The 20,111-nt window shown below is 41.7% G+C and overlaps 2 protein-coding genes across 3 annotated transcripts; both read left to right on the top strand.

The window, feature by feature from the left end:
• The first annotated feature begins 605 nt into the window (after positions 1 to 605).
• Positions 606 to 4,325, top strand: cbln18 (cerebellin 18). Its single transcript, XM_033632093.2, has 7 exons — positions 606 to 681; positions 2,565 to 2,664; positions 2,866 to 3,045; positions 3,134 to 3,298; positions 3,401 to 3,489; positions 3,588 to 3,668; positions 3,760 to 4,325. Exons 2-7 carry the CDS (start codon positions 2,565 to 2,567, stop codon positions 3,919 to 3,921), a joined length of 777 nt encoding a protein of 258 aa, XP_033487984.1. The 5' UTR covers positions 606 to 681; the 3' UTR covers positions 3,922 to 4,325.
• An 8,017-nt stretch (positions 4,326 to 12,342) lies between these two features.
• On the top strand, positions 12,343 to 19,983 carry tagln (transgelin). 2 transcript variants are annotated; one of them, XM_033631754.2, is made up of 6 exons: positions 12,343 to 12,550; positions 17,555 to 17,597; positions 18,366 to 18,554; positions 18,648 to 18,819; positions 18,978 to 19,080; positions 19,177 to 19,983. In XM_033631754.2, exons 2-6 carry the CDS (start codon positions 17,586 to 17,588, stop codon positions 19,313 to 19,315), a joined length of 615 nt encoding a protein of 204 aa, XP_033487645.1. In that variant the 5' UTR covers positions 12,343 to 12,550; positions 17,555 to 17,585; the 3' UTR covers positions 19,316 to 19,983. The 2 variants fall into 2 exon arrangements, with proteins under 2 accessions (XP_033487645.1, XP_033487646.1); XM_033631755.2 differs by lacking the exon at positions 17,555 to 17,597 and having other exon boundaries at positions 12,344 to 12,550.
• Positions 19,984 to 20,111: the final 128 nt, after the last annotated feature.

Here is a 20,111-nt window from a genome sequence, read left to right as displayed (position 1 = left end):
ATTCCCATGAATATGGAGTCCACTTTAGCCTAGTACCTTTCACATATCTCAACACACACTTCAATCAGTACATCTGGGTTTCCAACTGGTGTCCAAAGGGAAAGTAATTATGGGAACACCTAGTATCACTGCTCTCTTCCTTCTATCTCAGCATGAGAACCAGGTGACGCTGTATAGTTTTCTCACATTTAGGCCTTTATCAATGGGCCGATAACACCTTCCTATCAGCTTCTTTTGTCCCCTTGTCTGTAGGCTATTATATCCTCCGAGACCTGACAACAATGTTCTCCATATCAGCGTTTCTGAGCAGGTGGAGTCCTCTGGGTGGGTGGCAATCAGACACTGCTGTCCCAATAAGGGGTATTGTAGTCCCAACAATAGGGTCCTGAAAGTTGCAACAAGATCAATTCTTGCCCAGGATGTAAATGACCCTTTTTGTGGAGGGAACTGTAGTGTTAGGGTTTGGCTGTGAAACATGTGTGTTTATGTGTGTGTGTGTCTGTGTGCACGCATGTGCGTACATGTGAGAAGGTGGAGCTTCTGCCATTCACCTCCTCAAGGGGATGTTCACCTGAAGTACGTCATTAAGAGGCCAAAACCATCGCCTGCTTAAAACTGTTACTCCCAGTCTGACAAACTCAGAGTCTTTCAGACCGAGGAGAAGGAGGAACAAAAAAAACAGTAAGTTTAATGTTTCTATCCTTATCGCTCACCAGTTATATCATGCAATGAAAAAGATATCCCAAATGGTCTCTCTGGATGTCAATCACCAATTATTATATCCAATAATTAGCTAAAATATTTTTGCTTATCATTGGGTATAACGATTGACTGAGTAGGTTTTGAGATACAAAGAAAGTTGGACAGGTATTGTAATACATCTGGAGGTCATTTTTAATATGTAATGGGTTACTGTTGAATTAAATACCTTCACAATTAATAGATTAAGCACCTGGATTAATTAAAGTCGGCTGGGTTAATGTTAGATAGCGACACCATTTGAGAACCACTGGTACTGTGTAATAATTAAAGCCTTCATGAAGAGATTTCTAACCACTAGGGGGCAGACAGAGTCAAATACATACAAAGTATGTGAAAAAGTTTAGGCTAACCTGTTGAAAAGCAAATGCCTTTTAACACATCCATCAGACACAGAACAACATGGGGAACCCACTGTGAGCTGTGTTTCTGGCCTCTTGGCGATTGTAAATCCAATATTCACCAGACAAGGGCCTCTAGCTGCTAATTTTCTTACGGTTACGCATTACTGTTTACGCAATGATTTAATCACTGCATCAAAGTAATGTAACATTATATTTGAAATACTTTGTGATTACTCTTCTAATAAATGTTTTAAACTGGGCAATAAAGGTAAATAATATCTGGAAATAGTCACTGCCCAAAGGAAGCATTACTGCATGATGAAAAGAGGCAAGGCAAAAGAATTAATGTTATATTCTACATATAAACTTTTTACCAAACAGGAATATATTTGGATGTAATGATCAACATTTCTGTAGAGTAACTGACTCACATGTTTTTTAGTGACTGTAACAACTACAATTACCTTTTTTTGTAATTTAATAATATTAATTAATAATAATGATAATTATTATTATTAATAACAATGACAATAATAATAATGAGAAGAAGAAGAATGATGTGTGCACAGTTTATCAGATTATGGCTAGAATTACACAAAGCAATAAATTATAGGAACGAGAAATAAAAATAAATTAATGAAAACATGAATTTTTTTGCAAATAATTAGAGGAAGATTGGGTGAAATTTGTGGAGCGGAATTTTTTTGTAATTTGTAATATTTGTAATTTTAAAAAAAAATTTGGTCAGTGTTAAAGGGAAGATTGAAAACAAAAAAAAATATATAAACAACCAATACACAGTGTAATAACAATAGAGAGAAACATAACTAAACAGTTAAATAGATGTGGGCTAACTAATAGAATAAGTTATAACTAATACATTAAATACAACAACAGTATAGTTAAAGTCTCCAATCTTCTATAAGCCACCTATATATTCTCTTTTCAATTAATTTAAATAATAGGAATTAATACATTATTAATAATAATAATACATTTTAAAAGAGCTACTAGGTCTTGTCAAAGGATTTACTGGTGATATAACTCATTATTATTTCAATATAAAGAATGTTCTTAATGCTGACACATTGAAATAATACAAACAGAGGCCATTATGACATTATGACCTGGAGATTATGCATACAGTGCTGTTTATAGTGGAAATGGCTGCTCTCAATTATTTGCATATTGAACAGATAACTGCAGGAACACAAAACAATACAGCTCAACAGTGGAGATAGTCTGAATAGAGTTCTGAGGTATTAAACAGTATTACACAGAAACACTTGGCACAGAAATGAGTTCAAACTCTTAAACAGAATCACCATTAAGTGATATCTGGGCTTACTGATATGAATTCAGAAACTGTAAAAGATTACATCTTTGTTTGTTCTTTAAGTCAAATGTATTTGCATTACATGTAAAACGGGTCTCACATACTGAATAATTTTTGTTTTCCAGATGGTTGTATTACCAGTTTTGTTCCTATTGGGGTCGCTGTTTCACTGTGGTAGTGCAGAGGACGGGCAGACCATCGGTGAACTGCTTAAAAATGATGCACGTAAGTGAGACAAACTGCCACACTTTATTCATGTCATCTAGTACTCATCCACACTGCATATACACATCATCTAGATAAAGTTGTTTGAAGCAGCGTCCTGCTACAAACTGAACCCTCTGGCCTCCATGTTGAACTTGTCTCTCACACAACCTCTTCTCCCTCTCCCTTCTCCCCTCTCACCCTTCCTCCCTCGTATTCCAGTCAGTTGGGAGGGACCTATGACCTGCAAACAGTGGGACTGCGAATGTGCCTATACTCGCCAGCGCGGCTGCTGCTGTGCAGCCAACGACATGTTCCAGTTAGAGGATGATATTTTCAAAAGGATTCATTACTTGTGGCACAATATCAGCACACTGAAGTACAGAGTGCATGACTACACAGGTGAAGACAAATAAACACACAGATGAATGGTGGATTGTAGTCTAATATATCTGGCAATACACACACAAACAATCTCTCTTACTCTCAGATGGCGTCCAGATCGCCTTCAAAGCCATCATGGATCCAAGTGTTGCCACAATGACTCCTGGAACTACTGACTCTGATCCGTGCTTTGGTCCTTTTAATACTAATGTGCCAATCCCCTACAGCAATGTCGCTCTTAACCACTACCACGGATATAACCCTTCCATGGGTAGGAAGCACACACACACAGAAGGAGTAAACACAAATGATTTATGAAATCTGTACCCACCATTTTAAATTAAAAAATGCCACTCTTCGCCTCCCCCTGCAGGTGTCTTCACTGCCCCATATGCCGGTGTTTATGTCTTTTCCATCACCGTCTACTCATACGTGAAGGAGAGAAACCTCCTCTACCATAAAGTAAACCAACCAGATACACTTAACACCTCTCTGATTTCAGAATACACTCTTCTGCAGCAGCAAGTCATTTCTAACTTTGTGTTTTGTTGCATCTGTAGGTCCAGCTGATGAGGAATGGGGTGGCGATGAGCAGCGTGTGGGAGAACAATCGAGAAGATTTTGAAGACAACGCCGTTCAGGTAAAAAGTTGAAGCTGCTTAAAAATAATTTCCCTCATGATTTTGTAACAGCTGTGCAAAACATTACTCTGTTTACTGTGTCTGCTTTCAGGAGACTGTAATGGAGCTGCAGAAAGGCGATCAGGTCTATGCTGAGCTGATGTCTGGGAGGAAGCTCTGTAGATACGTGCAGTACAATATCTTTACCGGTTACATACTGTACCCCTACCCCTACCATGAGGAGTATGACTATGAATACGAGTATGAGTATTAAACTTTCAGACTGCAGCATATTAAATAAATCCATTTATCTTCGCTCAACTCAGATCCTGATTCATGACAACAAACTAGTGTTCTCTGTCACATGCTAACCCACCAGAAGTAGGTTTGTGACCCACCGTGGGACAAACCTGTAGATTAACCCCTGCAATAGAGAGAAACATGATAAGTTGCACACACGTAGACTGGTGCATGTGTATGCAGGCACTTGTGATTAAACACAAAGACGTGCACACTTATACTTTTGCAAGCATGTTTGGAAATATCCACATTATTAAAATATTATATATATATATATGAGCATGCATGTGAATAAACTACCATGACTACAATGGCAGTCTGTGTACAGAGGAATTGTGACATTGTTTTGATTTGGAAATAATAAAAGTTTATTTGACAGGTGGTGTACCTTTATTTTTGATTTCGGTATGTATTTTAGCTTGTAACACACACACACACACACACACACACACACACACGTACACGAACATGTTTGATCACTTTTGGGTAAATTACAAAGGGATACATTCATTTCCTGAAGACCTACCCTAACCCTTACCATTATCCACTATTTTGATGAATATGATTGGGTCGATTTTAGCCATGATTTCATCTTAAATTTAAAACTTCATCTCACTTGAGTTCCAATAGTTTGTAGCTCTAACAGAGAAGACTGATCTACCAAACTCAGTAGATCTGAGCTGTATTGTTCAGTCGCCTCTGTTGGTCGTCCTAGATGTCCTCCCATTGTCTGAGCACAGTTGTACGAACTCTTTAAAGGTGGAGCAGCCAGATTATTAATCACTGTGTACACCAGACGAGCATCAGCAAGACACACAAAACACACTACCTACCTAATCCTAACCCTTACCAAACCCCAGCATTAACCTGGTCAGATTTCCCCGTCCATTCCAATCGATATAATTTTTTAAGATGTCTAGATTGGGGGTGTCAAACTCATTTTAGTTAATGGGCCTCATATGACCCAGTTTTTCCACATTCAGTCAGTCTACTTCTCATTGTCATTGCATGAGCATTTATCCATACATTTCCTGATACGGATTCTTTTGAACTGATGCTGTTGATTGACAATATTTTGCACAATGTTCAATATCTTTAAACATGCTCACAGTAAGTATTCATTATTATATCAGAGGACTGTATCTGGGTCAGGGTGGAAAAGCCTCTGAAGCAGTATTTCAACCTGCACGTGAAACCTAGGACCACTTAGTCTAGTCATCTAGTGGGCCAGATTGGACCCTTTGGTCGGCCAGCTCTGGCCCACGGTCTGACCGTGGTCTAGATCTATGATTGCTGTCATCTGACCCCACCCAATTGTGCAGATTTATTTGATGGTGCGTCTATAAACCAACCACAGTGTTCCACATCATCTAAAGTGGACTGCAGTAGAGCCACGGCCCCTTTATTAGTAAGCATGGCCGACCACGAGGCACAGAGGAAGCACACAGTCTATAAATCATATTGTTAAGGTACATCATTTGTGTTTAAACGGTGTTTAAGGTAAACATAAGATGTTATATTATGTATACATGTCAAAAATATGAAAGATTTATAGCTTTTTTCCCAAAAATATCCGTTAATTGATATATGATTACTGATAAGAGTCAAAAGCAAATATCCCTCTCTTCTTTGTGGTGTAGTATAGATATTAAGAATCTGATTATTCATTTTTCATGTGGTATAGGAAAGGCAATACAAAAGAAATGTGCAATCAAAGTATTAGGGTTGTCTTCATGTCCATTGTGGAAGAACCCATTGTTCACTGCTGGTAAGGTGTGGGAAAGTCATAACATCAGGAAATTGGGACAAATTGTAAAGCAGGCGAAAATAACGACACTCACTGAAATTAAAGCTAATTTTAATCCTAAAGAATTAATTTTTCAACAGTATTTATAATTGGAATCCATATTGCAGAAACTCTTGTCTCATGCTGGCCTCAGATAAAGACTAAGAGAGATTGCAAGAAATAGAGACACAGTATCCAAACTTTATAGACTTATTTCACTCTACTCCTGTAGTAATATTGATAAAGTTAAATAACAATGGGAATATGACCTTGGTAAACACCTGCCACTTCAACAATGGGACAATATAATAAGATATACAAACTACTTATCAAAATCCATCATAAATAAACTTACATCTGGAATGGCCCGAGGAATATGACAAAGACCTCAAAGTGTCAACCTGGCCTCCAAATTCCCCAGATCCCAATCTGAATGAGCATCTGTGGCATGTGCCATTAACCCACCTCACAACCAACTGGACTAAATGGATCTGCTGCCAACACACTGGTGCCAGGCACCGCAGGACACTCCCAGAGATCCTGTGTCCATGCCGCGACAGGTCAGAGAAAGTCCGATCCAAGAAGGCCCCACCTTGGATTATCTAGGGTACGTCACAAGAATCCTTGAGCAGACCCGGGAAATTTAGAAGCCAGGTCGACACCTTGAGCTGTTTGTCATGCTCCACAGGCCATTTCTAAACAGTTTTTGTAGAGTGGCATGCTGCTCTTTTCTGCTTGGGGGGGCACTGCCATTAGGGAATATATCAGACCTATGCTGGCATGGTTGTGGAAAGAGAGGATCCGTAATGCATATGTTATGGCACTGCCCAGACATAAGAAAAATGTGGGAAGGAGTCCAAAATGTGTTATGTTCAATGCTAAATGTGGCTGTACCACTATGCCCAGAAGTGTGTTTGTTGAAAGTGGATGGTGTAAAATCTGGAGTAATATAACATCTGTTGACACTGGCATTCCTCTCTGCAAAAAAGATTTATTCTTATTAACTGGAAAGTATGGAAACTAAATTGTTTTTGTTTAAATAACTGGCTGAAGGATTTCATCGAGTTGATGATGATGTAGCGTGCAGCCTCAGCACTAGAGATGATTTAGATGGACCATGGACACTAATCAAAGTATAAACAAGAGGCATATGATTTAGTATAAGAACTGTTATGAATACTAAAGATAGGCCAGTAGTAGGAATAGGAGTCTGAACCCTTTAAGTAGAAGTCAGAAACCCTCTTAATATGGAGTAATGATATAATGATCTCCTAAGCACGTATATTATTGATGTAGTTTAGTCTGTGATCTCTGGCAAACTGTCTTTGTGTTGTGTTTGTGTGGTGCCTGCTTTTGATCTTTGTAGTTCATTAAAATGTTAAAAAATAAAAAAAAAATATTCATCCATTGAAAGGGCAGTGGCTCAGAGTATCAAAAATAAACACTGTCCTGATTTGATTTTCTAATGAAACAATCAGATCATGATGCATTTTATTGATTACGTACACAGAGTGCTCATCTCAGAAGGCTTTCGGCGTACCATTTTCTGGAGATACGTCAGAAATTAGGGGTATTTTGAGTTGTAATGACGAATACAATGCAAAATATATATATGCAGTGTGTTTTGAAGCATCACTTGATTCATTGATATGAGTAAACCATTCATTAAAAATAAAAAAGTCATGTTTTTTGTTGGAAAATGAGTATTGTCATTTTTCTCTATTAGGTGATTTCAGCGTTAAGAATTATGACCAGAGGGTGAGGACTGGGACAATTTCACATGGTCATTTTTGCTAAAAAATTGGGGTTGCTGTCTACCAAGGCAGAGGGAATTTGGGGGAACACCCAATCAGGCCAATGCAAAACAAGGGGAGTGAGGTTATACACACGCGTAACTAAAGATGAAATGCAAGGTGAAACACACCAAACACTCAACCGTGCAAAAGGAGTGGATGCAAGGGGAGCCAGGCCCCGGCTTGGACTGGCCCCAACCCTCCCTTCCTCAGTCAGGGTTCAGCCTAAAAGCAAAGACAAAACATATTAAAATGGGTCCTCTACTGTTAATATCACCTTTACAAACTATCACACACATTAAATACATATAAAAAACCTAGGCTAAACAGCAGTCAGCAGTGCAATAAATAAAAGAAGAAAACCACAATTGACCAAAACCCCCCTGATGTAAATCCAAGAGTTTCAGGGTATTAAAGGAGAGTGTCATGGGTTTTACCTTAACAGTCATGAAAAGGGTTAAATCAGCTCTCACTTAAGGCAGGAACAGACATTCACCGCTTTAAGACAGACATCAAACCCAGGGAGTGTGCTGGCTGTCAAGAGAAAATGTGGCCTACAACACTGAAACATCCATAAATTTTACGAGTCATACGCAGGACACCAAAACATACAATAATACAAGAATGTAGACTTCAAGATAACTCACAGAGGTTTAACTCACATAACTCATGGTGTAAATAATGAGTGGCATGAATGAGCTGCACCTGGTGCCCATTCAACCCTAATCAGGCTTTCTTAAGGTGGACTGTCCTTTAAGGTGGTCCAGCCAACCCTACTTCATAATCTTGGGTTCTGAACATAACCCTAACCCTAACCCTAACCACTGACCCTAAAATCAACCTTTACTGAACTGGGGACCCCAAATGGACAAGGCGTCCCCAGTGAGTGTGGTGTGTGTCCCTGAAGGTAAGTAAAGTCATACTCACACAGACACAGTCATACATAGACCATGAATGGAAATCGGTAGGAGTCAGAGGCTTTGACAGAATTTGGGAATGATAACAGCAAGTCATAACGCTGCTGCTGCTGCTGCCATCTGGCCTATGACATAACTATATAACACTGTAAACAAGTGCCTTTCATGGACGCTTATTACAAATGATATAAACCACAGCCAGACAAAGTGAATTCCTTCATGACGTAGCTTACACACATGCTGCACACACACAATGAGAGGCATACCAGTCATTCCAGGAGGAGGCTTCTATGAGGCAGCAGGAAGCACTGGCTTTAAAGGAATAGTCTGACATTTTGGTAAATACCGTATTAGCTTCCTTGCTGAGTTAGATGATGCTCCTGCCAGGTGAAGGTTAGCTAACCAAGTGGCTGGCATAGTGTACAGAAACATCTGCACTGAGTATGCGCTGGAAGTCCCAAGCTCACAATGGAGGACGCCTCCTAAGGTTAAGGCTAAGATCCTGTGGGACTTCCAGATCCAGACTGACAAACTGGGGATGACTAACCAACTGAACATTGTACTGATCGACAGAAGAAGGCAGTGGTGATAGGTGTAGCAATCCCAAGTGACAGCAGCATCAGGAAGAAGGAGCACGAGAACCTCGAAAAGTACCAAGGGCCGAAAGAGGAGCTAGAGAAGATGTGGGAAATAAAGGCAACAGTGGTGCCAGTGGTGATCGGAGCACCCTCAAACTGGGAGAGTGGCTCCAGCTGATTCCAGGTACAACATCTGAGGTCTCTGTCCAGAAGAGTGCTGTCCTACGAACAGCTAAGATACTGCGCAGAACCCTCAAACTCCCAGGCCTCTGATAGAGGACCCAAGCTTAAGGAAGACACACCACCACCCTCAATGGAAGTATGGAATTGGATGACTACGGCCATATGCAAATGAGTCAGATTGCTACCTCTGAACTTCACCTGTGTTCAGAGAAAAACTCACATTAAATCAAATCATCTCCGTCATAATTTTCTTTTCTTTTCTGGGTAAAATAGTCAGTAGCAATAATTTCTTGTTCTTTTAGATATTTTTGTCATATACAGGTGTGCAGTGATGATTACTGGAGGAGTTTCTCAATACCAAGTACGCCAAGTTCGGACTGGTGCACTTGGGAGTTCGGACTTGGCAAGTTTGACTTGGGAGTACAAACTCCCAAGGACGACTGCCATTGCCGCTGGTCTGTGAGAAATGCATTCTGGGATACCTGGCTGTCAAAAGTCCACACAAGTCACCTCCTGATGCATCTCGGATGGAACGGGCAGAGCAAGTTCACATCCGGGCGTTTGGACTGTACTTGGCTGGATGCGGACTTTGAATTGGAACAGTACTTGGGCTGCGACTGATGACGATTCACAAGTCTGCAAGAACACAAGTACAGGCAAGAACGCAGATTGAGAAACACCTTGGGTAACATGTATGTCAATGACGTCTAATGTCAAGTCTCTATTTGATCATGGGACAAGACGATTAGGTAGCACAACGATCTGGCAACAAGTGAAGACGAGAGCCGGTGTTTTATACTGCAGGGCTGATTACTGGATGGCTCTCAGGTGAGCAGCAGGGAGCAGGTGAGTTCAATGATTGTAATCAGGAACCCAGGAGATTGAGACGCCGTTTACACGTTGCCGGCTATTTTCATAAACGGACATTTCACCGTCTCCGTTTTCAAAAAGATCTTCGTTTACACTTACCCGTGTATATATACACAAGAGCATGCCAAACCTGTAGGTGGCAGTGTAACGAGAAGCTCAAGCCTTCCATGTATCCATTGTCACCATAGCAACATAGGTCGCACTTTTTACACAGGCACAAGTTCCGGCGCATACTGTGACGTGGGCTACCTATAACTCTGTTTATCTCCGTTTATCTCAGTTTACATGCAAATGCGCAACCGGAGTTTTCCAAAATCTCCACTCTGGCCGGAGTTTTTAGAAAGACTCGTTTTCAGAGGAGAAATCTCCGTTTGCGTGTAAACAAAGGGCACAAGCGAAGGAAGATGTCTCTGTTTATCAAAATCACTGTGTACATGTAAACAGCCTCTGAGAGCCACACCCGCAGCACAGACACACAGAGAGACAGGCAGTTTTTACACATTGCAAAAGGGTTGTGACACAGGCTTGCCTTTGTTTGGTTCTTGTGGTCGAGAGAAAACAAAATGTGCTAACCAGTCACTGAGAATTCTTCTCATGATTGTAATCTGATTTGTTGCCGTTATGAATATATGAAGCCCACATACACACATGTTCTAGAGTCAGAGTGGTCCCATATGAGTTTCTGATCCTTAGAGCGATCTGTCTGACTTCTAACTTTCCACTGAGGCGGTGACGCCAACTGCAGTTATGAGCATATGTTCAACACCTCTCATGTTCAAACAGAGGGGCTGTGCCAAGAAGTGGCTGTAATGGAAGTGATGGAAATGTCATCACACACACACACACACACACACACACACACACACACACACTAGGTGCAGCTACTGAGGAGGACCCAGGACTTACAAGGAGTTCTCTGCCTGAATGATGATGACTCTGTTAATCCTTCTCACTGCCATTTCAGTCTGTCCTCTTATCTCTCCTCCATCATCCTCTACTCGTCTTTTTCTCCTCCTCTTCTTTCCTCCTCTCATCTCCTTTCTCCCCTTGTCTCTCCTCCAGCATGCTGTCATCTCCATCCTCTTCTATCCTTTCCTTCTTTATCCTCTCCTCTTCTTTCTCATCCTCTCTCTCCTCCTTAATCCTTTCCTTTTTTCTTTTCTTCTCCTCCATCATCCTCTCCTCTCTTTCTGCCTCCCCTCTTCTTTCATCCTCTCTTCTCCTCTCCTCCCTCATGATCTCCTATCTTCCTTCATCCTCTCCTCTTCTCTTTCTGCCTCTCCTCTCCCCTTTTCTCTCCTCTCCTCTCATCTCCTCTCCTCTCTTCCTTCATCCTCTCCTCTCTCATGATCTCCTCTCTTCCTTTGTCCATTCCTCTCCTCTATCATCCTCTCCTCTATCATCCTCTCCTCTCCTTTTTTCCTCTCCTATTCTCTCTCCTCCTTCATCATTATCACTCCTCTTTCTTTTCCTCCTTCATCCTATCTTGTTCTCCCCTCTCCTCCCCGCATTGGTTTTCATCCCCTCTTCTCCTCTTCTGTCATTCTTCCTCTCCTCTGTTCTCATCTTCTCTTCTCTCTGCTCCTTCATCCTTAACTTTCCCTTTTCCTCTCCTCCCTCTATTCATCCTCTCCTCTCCTCTCCCTTCTCCACTTCTCTGTCATTATTCGTCCTTTCCTTTCCCTTTCCTTCTCCTCTCCTTCTTCATCCTTCTTCTCATCATTCTTCCTTTCCTCGCTCTCTTCCTCGCAACTTCTTCCTCTCCTCTCCTCTTCTTCATTCTTATCTTTCTCCTCTTGTCTCCTATTATCCTTCATCTTCTCTCCTCCTTCATCCTCTCCTCTCATCCTCCTAATTTTTGACATACTTCCTTCCCTACAGTGGGACAGGACCAACACCTTATTCACATCCAGGGCCTCGTTCTGTATTTCCTTTCAGCCCCATCTCGTCTCACTCCACCTCTCCTCCTCCCTCTCCCTCTTTCCATCAGCCCCAGTCCTCTCCCCCAACATCTCGCTGCCACTTTGAACGACGAGGGATGTGGTGAAAGTATTTGGAGAATTCCTGCTGACCAAACCGACGCTGCCTGGCTGCTGTCTCTGCTCTACATGGAGCAGCTCTACCCAAATAAGGCTGGGCTTTTTAACTAGACGTGAGGGGAAGAGAAGCACAGACAGGCAGAGTGGAGCTGCTGAAAGGCCATGCCCTTTTAAGGATGTAGTTTCCTTTTTTCCTTCCCCTCTCTCCCTGCCTATTTCTCCTCCGTGCTCCCTCCTTACTCCTCCCTCCCTCCCTACCTTTCCCTCTGTCTCTTGGTAGACTAGTGAAGTCATCTTTCCTCATCTGCTCCTTTTAAGCCCGCATTTTTGAGAGGGTGGTCCCTGCGAAGCATATACAAACACTCAGTCAAGCATCCGCACTCAGCCTCACACACTGCACTAGTAGCCAGCAGAGAACTCACCTATTCCTTCACACAGTGAGTATACTTTTCTTTTATTCTCTTTTATTATGGGACAGTTTGTAGGACAAAGTGGCTGATGGCTTGTCAAGAGGCCATCACTTTAGTTCTGGGGCCTTCGTAGCCTCCTAGCTATCAGAAGTACACAAATGTGTTCTTCATCCTTTTGTTTGAATTTAAGGTGACAATAGTTTAAGTTGTTGTCCTTTCAAAATAAGAGCAATATACCCATCTTAAGGTCCGAGGAGAGGTCTGTATGAGTTAAAAAGTAGCCATCACGTATTTGTATGGAATATTTAAGTTTGTTTGACGTATCTAAGTTTGAAATTTCCTAAAGTTCTTGTTGAAAATGAGTGAGTGTTGCTTTAAATCCTGTGTGGGTGTTAATGTCTGTAAGAATACTGTTCATGTAATCAATCATATATTCATCCATTTGATTTGGAGTCCAGCTGAACACAAGCTTACTGCATTTCATCTGATTGTGCCAGAAGATTGTCTCATTGCGTAGTTTATATTCCAGATGTTATTTTAGGATTAATATATTTTCCATGTGAAGCGAGGAGAGGAGGTGCAGCAGCGGTGAGATGAGCCAGACAGTGCTGCATATCTCTGTTAGTGTACATACTTTTATTTGCACAAGCAAATGTTCCACTGCCATACATGGGCTTTGGAAGCCCGTGAATTCCCAAGACATATCACACTTCCTGATGAGCGCAGGGATGCACACAGACAGGGTGGCACTATCACTCTCTGTCTATGAACATGGTTGTTCTATAATAGCAAACAAAAACGTTGCAATGTCTGTGCTGTTTGGACTGAAGCTAATTAAAGATGGCAGCACACCTAGTGATTCCAGTAAAACCAGGCCAGAAGGGAAGTACCAGTGGGCAGCTCGGCTTCTAAGCAGCAGCAGCAAAAAGGAGCAGATAACGCTATCTCCACTGCCAATCCTGTGGCAGCACAAAAAAACAGCAGAGTGCAGGGGCACTGTGGTTTATGAGGCCAGGAACTAACCACATCCGTGTAATGGCACAAGGCGGCTCTGGTACTGAGCTGAATCAGAAGGCACTCCCAGAGTCTGTAGAAACACATCAGCTCGGACACACAGCATATGTAAAGTTTGTCAGAATAATCAAAGCCATGAGGGGTTTTGGCAGCAGTTTCAGACGATGTTTTCAGGGCTCATAAGCATCTGGCACGTCAAAGCAAAGCAGCAGAGTTCTGTGCAGCTGGCATTAACCAGAGACATGTAACAAAAGAGCTGTGAGCCTGAGGATGTACAGAGAGAGCATCCTTCAACCCGAGGAGACGCTCCAGCTGCTTTTTAACTAACCCTGACCCCTAAGATAACATTGTTACAGTGACTGTTTGCTGAACAAGTCCATGGCAGTTTCTGCATACCAAATCATTACATGGCGGTTAGCTAGTTAACTGCAGAGCAGGCAAGGCCGCATGACGCCATGTCCTTTCAGGCTGCCACAGTTGCCGCAGCCCCTCACACTGGTTTCCTGTTCTGGCATTAGGGCGGATTTACCATGGTAATAGAGAAACAGAGCAGGAAAAACACGACCGACAGAGATGGATGGATGAAGAGACGGAGATGATGATGTCATGTTTGTGGGTTACAGCACGTTGGGACTTTTGAAAGGAGACATGATCTTTTACTTTGTCTCCATAGTTTCCTTTTTGTATTCTAGTCTTTCGTTAATGTTTAAGGTCATTACTTTTATTCTATTGCTCACTCACTTTTTTTTAATCGCAGAAACTTTCCTTGGAAACACCAGATGTCTTACAGAGTAATGCGTCTTCTCTCCTGCATTGTGTTACAACTACCATTAATAGTAGAAGTGACTTAAGTAGTAACTTAAGTAGAGAATCTTATTATTGGCGATATGGGCAGCCGCCTTAGGCGCCACCCCAAGGGGGTGCCTATCCCAGCTGACATTGGGTGAGAGGCGGGGTTCACCCTGGACAGGTCACCAGACTATCACAGGGCTGACACATAGAGACAGACAACCATTCACACTCACATTCACACCTACGGACAATTTAGAGTCACCATGTCATGCATGTCTTTGGACTGTGGGAGGAAGCCAGAGTACCTCGAAAACCCACGCAGACATGGGGAGAACATGCTCCCCCACCCTAGGGTCTGAACCCCCCACCCTGACTCTTGCTGTGAGGTGACAATGCAAAGCACTGCGCCACCATGCCACCTCTTAAATTGTTACTCATTAGCTCTGTTTCTTGTTTATGGAAGCGTATTGCTGCCATGCCAAAAAAAAAAAAAGAAAAAAAGAAACTGATCAGTATCAGGGGAAAGTTTTCCATGTTTTCACAAGATATTTTGATATTATATTATTGTAAAGTCTTGTACAAAAAACCCCAAAGAAATAAACATTCTTGTTATAACAATATACTATTTAATTTGTTCTAAAATGTGAAAAACATCTAGTCATAACATGAAACTTTTCATGATATTACCTGATACCAGTCAGCTTTTTTTCTGCTGTTGCAGCAATGTGCATCTGTACTTGCCCATAATAAATATATAAATATAAAATATATATTATTATATTATATTGTATCATATCATATTGTATTTTAATTTTATTTTTTTTGCAAAAGGGTGGGAATCAAGTATGTTTGCCTCGGGCGCAGATTTTCCTAGGTCCGGCACTGACAGAATTAAACTACAATTGGTACTTGGAGCATCACTAGGAGAAGCAGTTGTACTAGTAGGTGTTTTATAGTTGCAGAGACAGATTTTCTGCATGAATAGTTTGATTTTGTTATATTAACATTGTAATACCGCTGTTGATGCTGCAGCAGAAATTGCATTAGCAGCAGCAATAACAGTAGCTCAGGCAGCTTTTATATAAACACCGGCATTAACTAGCAGCAGAAGTAACACATTTAGCACCTATAGCAGGAGCAAAATCACTTGTAGTAATGCTATAAAAAGTCGTTGCAGAATTCAGTGTAGCATCCCTTGCTTGATACTACAGTAGGAAACTCATGCTGTAGGTTATGGTGCTGCAAAGGCAGTTTTTTTTACATTATATATCAAGTGAACGCTGCCTTAAATATTAAGGACAAGCAGCCAGACAGCAGCTTGTTTAGCAGATAATCTGGACCTGGGCCGGGCTCCAACGATAACAACAGGTCCCTAGATACTCATAAATACCAGAAATAGAGACCAGGCCCTAACGGACTTATTTGACCTCTTAAAATATTCTGTGATGTTTATATGGTTGTCATGCAGCACACATACAGACTGATACGGGAGTCATGGGAGAAATGGTGTTTCTCATCTCTCCTCAAGACACGAGACATGAGAAGTCATTGAGTGCATGATGTGGTGAACGTAACATCTATTTCTTCCCCCTATGTGTGTGATTTGCAGCTGTGGTCCGGAGAGTAGTTTATGAGGCTAAGAACCAGAGGCCAGTGGAGAAAAAAGGACGAGTTAACGCTGTACCAGACAAACATTACTCTGTAATAATAATTACATTATGACGCACATCAGTGGGGAGAACAAGGGGTATGAGAGTGTGTGTGTGTGTCTGTGCGTGTGTGTGTGTGTGTGTAGACAGATAAAAATAAAATATAGTATCTGGACCTGTGGCTGTATGTAAGTGAGCGTGTTGCCCAGCATATGTGTTTGGTTTCCTGCGGCCTGGAAAAGCACCACAGGGAACGCAAAGAATATTAAACAGGGTTGGTGGTAACATTCTGCGGACACTCTGGGCAGGAATCCATTAATGCCATTGGCATGCAGACTCTAATATGCAGACATGCAGTATATCTATTCGCAGTGGTGGAACAAGAGCACAAAAGCTTTTAGTATTTCCACAAGTTAAAAAAAACTCCACTCCTATTAAGTCCTGCAATAAAAATGTTATATTACTTGCTGTAAGTAAAAATAAAGTATGATTGTAGGGAAGCAGGATATACTAAGGTATCCAAAGATGAGTACCTATACTCACTGAGAGCACAACTAGCGGCCTTCCGCCAAACTCTTCACAACTTTGGTTGATTCTCACCGCTCTTGTCCGATCATTTTATTGTATTTGGGATCAGTAGGACCTGATAATTATAAAAAACTAAACAATGTCAACAATATATAAGGCCGAATGTCCTCAAACGAGACGACAATTAAGTCCCAATGTCTTTAAACAAGTACTTTCTAATAAACAGCATCTTAGCTTGTTATCATTGCTTGTATCGGTCAAATTGCGTATCAGTGGAATATTAAAATACAAACATTCTTAATTATAAATAAACAAGTTTCAACCAAAAAAAATGATCAGGTTTTGGACCTTATCCACTTTTGTGTCAGGATCAGCTGCAGACTGACTTGGCAGAGATGGCTGCCATCTTGTTTTTACATGGATTAGTGTATTGAGCTTTTGCGACCATCAGATGGCACAAAAAGTGCCCACAAACAAGGTCAATGTTAAGCAGAATGACGTAGAAGTTCCAGTAAGCCAAAATGCGGGGGTCTCGGGAGGATAATGCACGGTTCATGAACCTTTTGTTGCTGAAGTTTGAGGGATTTTCATGCCCTCAGATCGGTTGGAGAAGAAAGGGATGGAAAGGAGAAAGGCAGGGAGGGTGCAAGGGAGCAATGGAGGAAAGAATTTAGGGGAAAAAAAGATAAGGGAAAAAATAAATTAGGTGAAGAGAAGAGAAGAGAAGAGCAGAAGTGTTAGATTCTTTCCATCTCTGTCTTTAGATCCTTTCGTTAGTTGCGTGTACACTGGCAATACGATGAGACAGATTTACTCGAAACATAAAAAGACTTGCATCAACCCAGTCTTGGCCCGTCTGGACATTCTGTCACTTTTTGTAACAAACTCTACAGCCAATAGGAAAAATCATGCCACCAATGGAAAAAAATGACTCCATGGTCTCAATAATAGTTAAATTAGGTTAGATCTCCATGCTGTGCCAGAGATGAGCCTCCTCCAGTCAACCATCAGGTTTAACCTTTAACATTTGCACTCTGAACCTCCCCAGGAACAGGAAGTTGAAGTGACCTGACATCAAGATGGCAACAAAGGTTGGATGGTGCAGACAGCACCTTGATATGGGTTTTGCGCTTGGCTGTTAGCCCAGAGGCAATACAGAAGCAAAAGACAAAAGAAAAGCGCTGGCAATGATATATGTGTTGACAGAGACTAGGAGGGGGAATGTGTGTGTGTTTGTGTGTGTTAAAGGAGAATATATGAAAAAGAAAATCAGCTGGCTGATATAGAGCTCCCATTGTACACCACTTTGCCTTGGACACAGGTCCTGATAGGCCTAAATGGTGTGTATTAGGAGACACAACGCTGCCAATATCACTGTCCTAGGAAAGGTGTTCAAATAAGCGCTGAGCATTTCCACTGAAACTACACGCTTTTGTCCTGCATGTACCGGTCTATTCAGTAAGAAGGGGTATCTGTTTGTGGGTTTGTAAGTAAATATGCTTTAATCTAAATCATCTGCACACCTATGCATGTTTGTGTATACAGGCTACATCCAAATTTTACTGCACTACAAATGTTAGCTGTTGTTTGTATCGCCCAAGGCGGTAATACTTGGATGTTAATGTACAAGAAAACATGAAGTATATAAAATCTGTATGTTGTCTTGAATCTGTAAATTGTCAGGACGGGAGATAAGGATGGCATCCCTGAAAATGCAACTATTGAATTCATATGTTCTCAAGAGATAATTTTCCATAATATTTTTTCTTCAACTCTCCTTTACTTCATCTCGCCTTCTTCTCTATCCATTTTTCCTTCTCAATCTTTCCCCCTTTCTCCTTTTCACGCTCACCTCCCAGGGAGTCGGCATGGCTAACAAAGGTCCATCCTTCGGCCTGAGCCGGCAGGTTCAGGATAAGATTGACAGCAAGTATGACCCCGAGCTGGAGCAGATTCTGGTGGAGTGGATCAGCCGTCAGTGTGGATCTGGTGCAGGAAAGCCAGAGCCAGGCAAAATGGGCTTCCAGGCCTGGCTTAAAGACGGATGTGTGAGTGCAACATGCCCGTTTGATCGCTTGTTTTCGATGTTCTGAACGTTAATTGCCTTTTTTTACGCCTCTCCATCCTTCCGTTCTACCCAGGTTCTGAGCGAGCTGATCAACAGTCTGTTTGCCGGAGATAAACCTGTGAAGAAGATCCAGAGCTCATCCATGGCCTTCAAACAGATGGAGCAGATCTCCCAGTTCCTCAACGCTGCTGAGAAGTATGGCGTCACCAAGACTGACATGTTCCAGACTGTGGACCTTTGGGAAGGTGAGAAGGGTTTTGTGAAAGACTTGGCTCGGGTTTAAGCACTTTGGTTGTATGGCAGAGGACAAAATACTAGGATATGACAATGCACATGTGGAAACATCCCAGTGTGACTGATGCTTAGAGTTATTATTGACAGCTGTATTTGTGTTGGGGGACAGGTAAAGACCTGGCGGCAGTGCAGAGGACCCTGTCAGCTCTGGGAAGCTTGGCCATCACTAAGGATGAAGGCACATACAATGGAGACCCTAACTGGTTCTTCAAGTGAGTCCAATTCATGAAACTTTAGCTGCTTTATCTCACTGACTCCAGTTAGCATTTATAAAACACTCCAGTGACATTATTAATGATGTGTTGCAGGAAAGCCCAGGAGAACAAGCGAGACTTCAGCGATGACCAGCTGAAGGCGGGCAAAAACGTGATTGGCCTACAGATGGGGTCCAATAAGGGAGCCAGTCAGGAGGGCATGAGCTACGGAAGGCCCCGACAGATCCTGTAAAATCTATCCAAAACCTCCTCAGCCCCTTACACCTTCTTAGAGCCTGTAAACCTCTAACCAGTCCACTACAACTCCCCTTTCATCCTACAACATTTTATGCTTTAGAAATGAGTTACTTTCTAACAAGTACCCCTTACTTCTTGGTCTTGACACTTGCCCCCGAGCCCGTTATGTATATGCTTGCACTGGTGATCATCACAGAGCTCACCATGCTTAGTCCTTCTCACTGCAGTTAGGACCACTACATCTGAATGTTGGTAGTCTTAAGCGGAAATTGTAACCATAAAAATGATCAATGCATTGCCTTGGAGGTAAAAACAAGATGACAATGTGCCAAAAGTTGAGCTGTTCATACCTAATATGAAACAGCAATGATATTACAGATAACTGACCACTGTCTCATCTCTGATACATAAGAAATGTCATGTTTCCTAGATTTTAGAAACACTAGTTTTGGATTCTGACACAAATACCAATGTGTTTATGCAACTTACAGAGGGGATATTCTTTCCAAATTGTGTTACAACCCGTAGCGCAGTGCTTCATATAATTTACAATATTGTTCCTTGTTCATTGTTCTTACCTACCACTCCCCACAATGCTACGCCTGCTGTATCAGCACCAATATTTTTGTACATTGTCTTATTAAATAATGACTTTGAAATACATTCTTGAGTTGACTTTGTGATTCTGGGTATTTCAGCTCGACCATTCAGATCAAGATCTTTCTTTTACTACCAATATTTCAAAGGGCAGTCTATCTTAAAGGAATACTTCACCCCCAAAATGATCATAC

Source organism: Epinephelus lanceolatus, chromosome 4 (genome assembly GCF_041903045.1).
Source record: "Epinephelus lanceolatus isolate andai-2023 chromosome 4, ASM4190304v1, whole genome shotgun sequence".
Lineage (NCBI taxonomy): Eukaryota > Metazoa > Chordata > Actinopteri > Perciformes > Serranidae > Epinephelus > Epinephelus lanceolatus.
The sequence above is the reverse complement of the archived record's forward strand: the minus strand, read 5'-3'. Positions and strand labels throughout refer to the sequence as shown.

What these genes read in the sequence shown, in the direction of transcription:
- cbln18 (XM_033632093.2), top strand. Translation starts at nt 2,565, where the DNA reads ATGGTTGTATTACCAGTTTTGTTCCTATTGGGGTCGCTGTTTCACTGT. An exon ending in CGGATATAACCCTTCCATGG is followed by an intron (nt 3,299 to 3,400) that starts GTAGGAAGCACA and finishes CTCCCCCTGCAG; the next exon opens with GTGTCTTCACTGCCCCATAT. An exon ending in TTGAAGACAACGCCGTTCAG is followed by an intron (nt 3,669 to 3,759) that starts GTAAAAAGTTGA and finishes GTCTGCTTTCAG; the next exon opens with GAGACTGTAATGGAGCTGCA.
- tagln (XM_033631754.2), top strand. An exon ending in GACTGTGGACCTTTGGGAAG is followed by an intron (nt 18,820 to 18,977) that starts GTGAGAAGGGTT and finishes GTTGGGGGACAG; the next exon opens with GTAAAGACCTGGCGGCAGTG. An exon ending in GACCCTAACTGGTTCTTCAA is followed by an intron (nt 19,081 to 19,176) that starts GTGAGTCCAATT and finishes GATGTGTTGCAG; the next exon opens with GAAAGCCCAGGAGAACAAGC.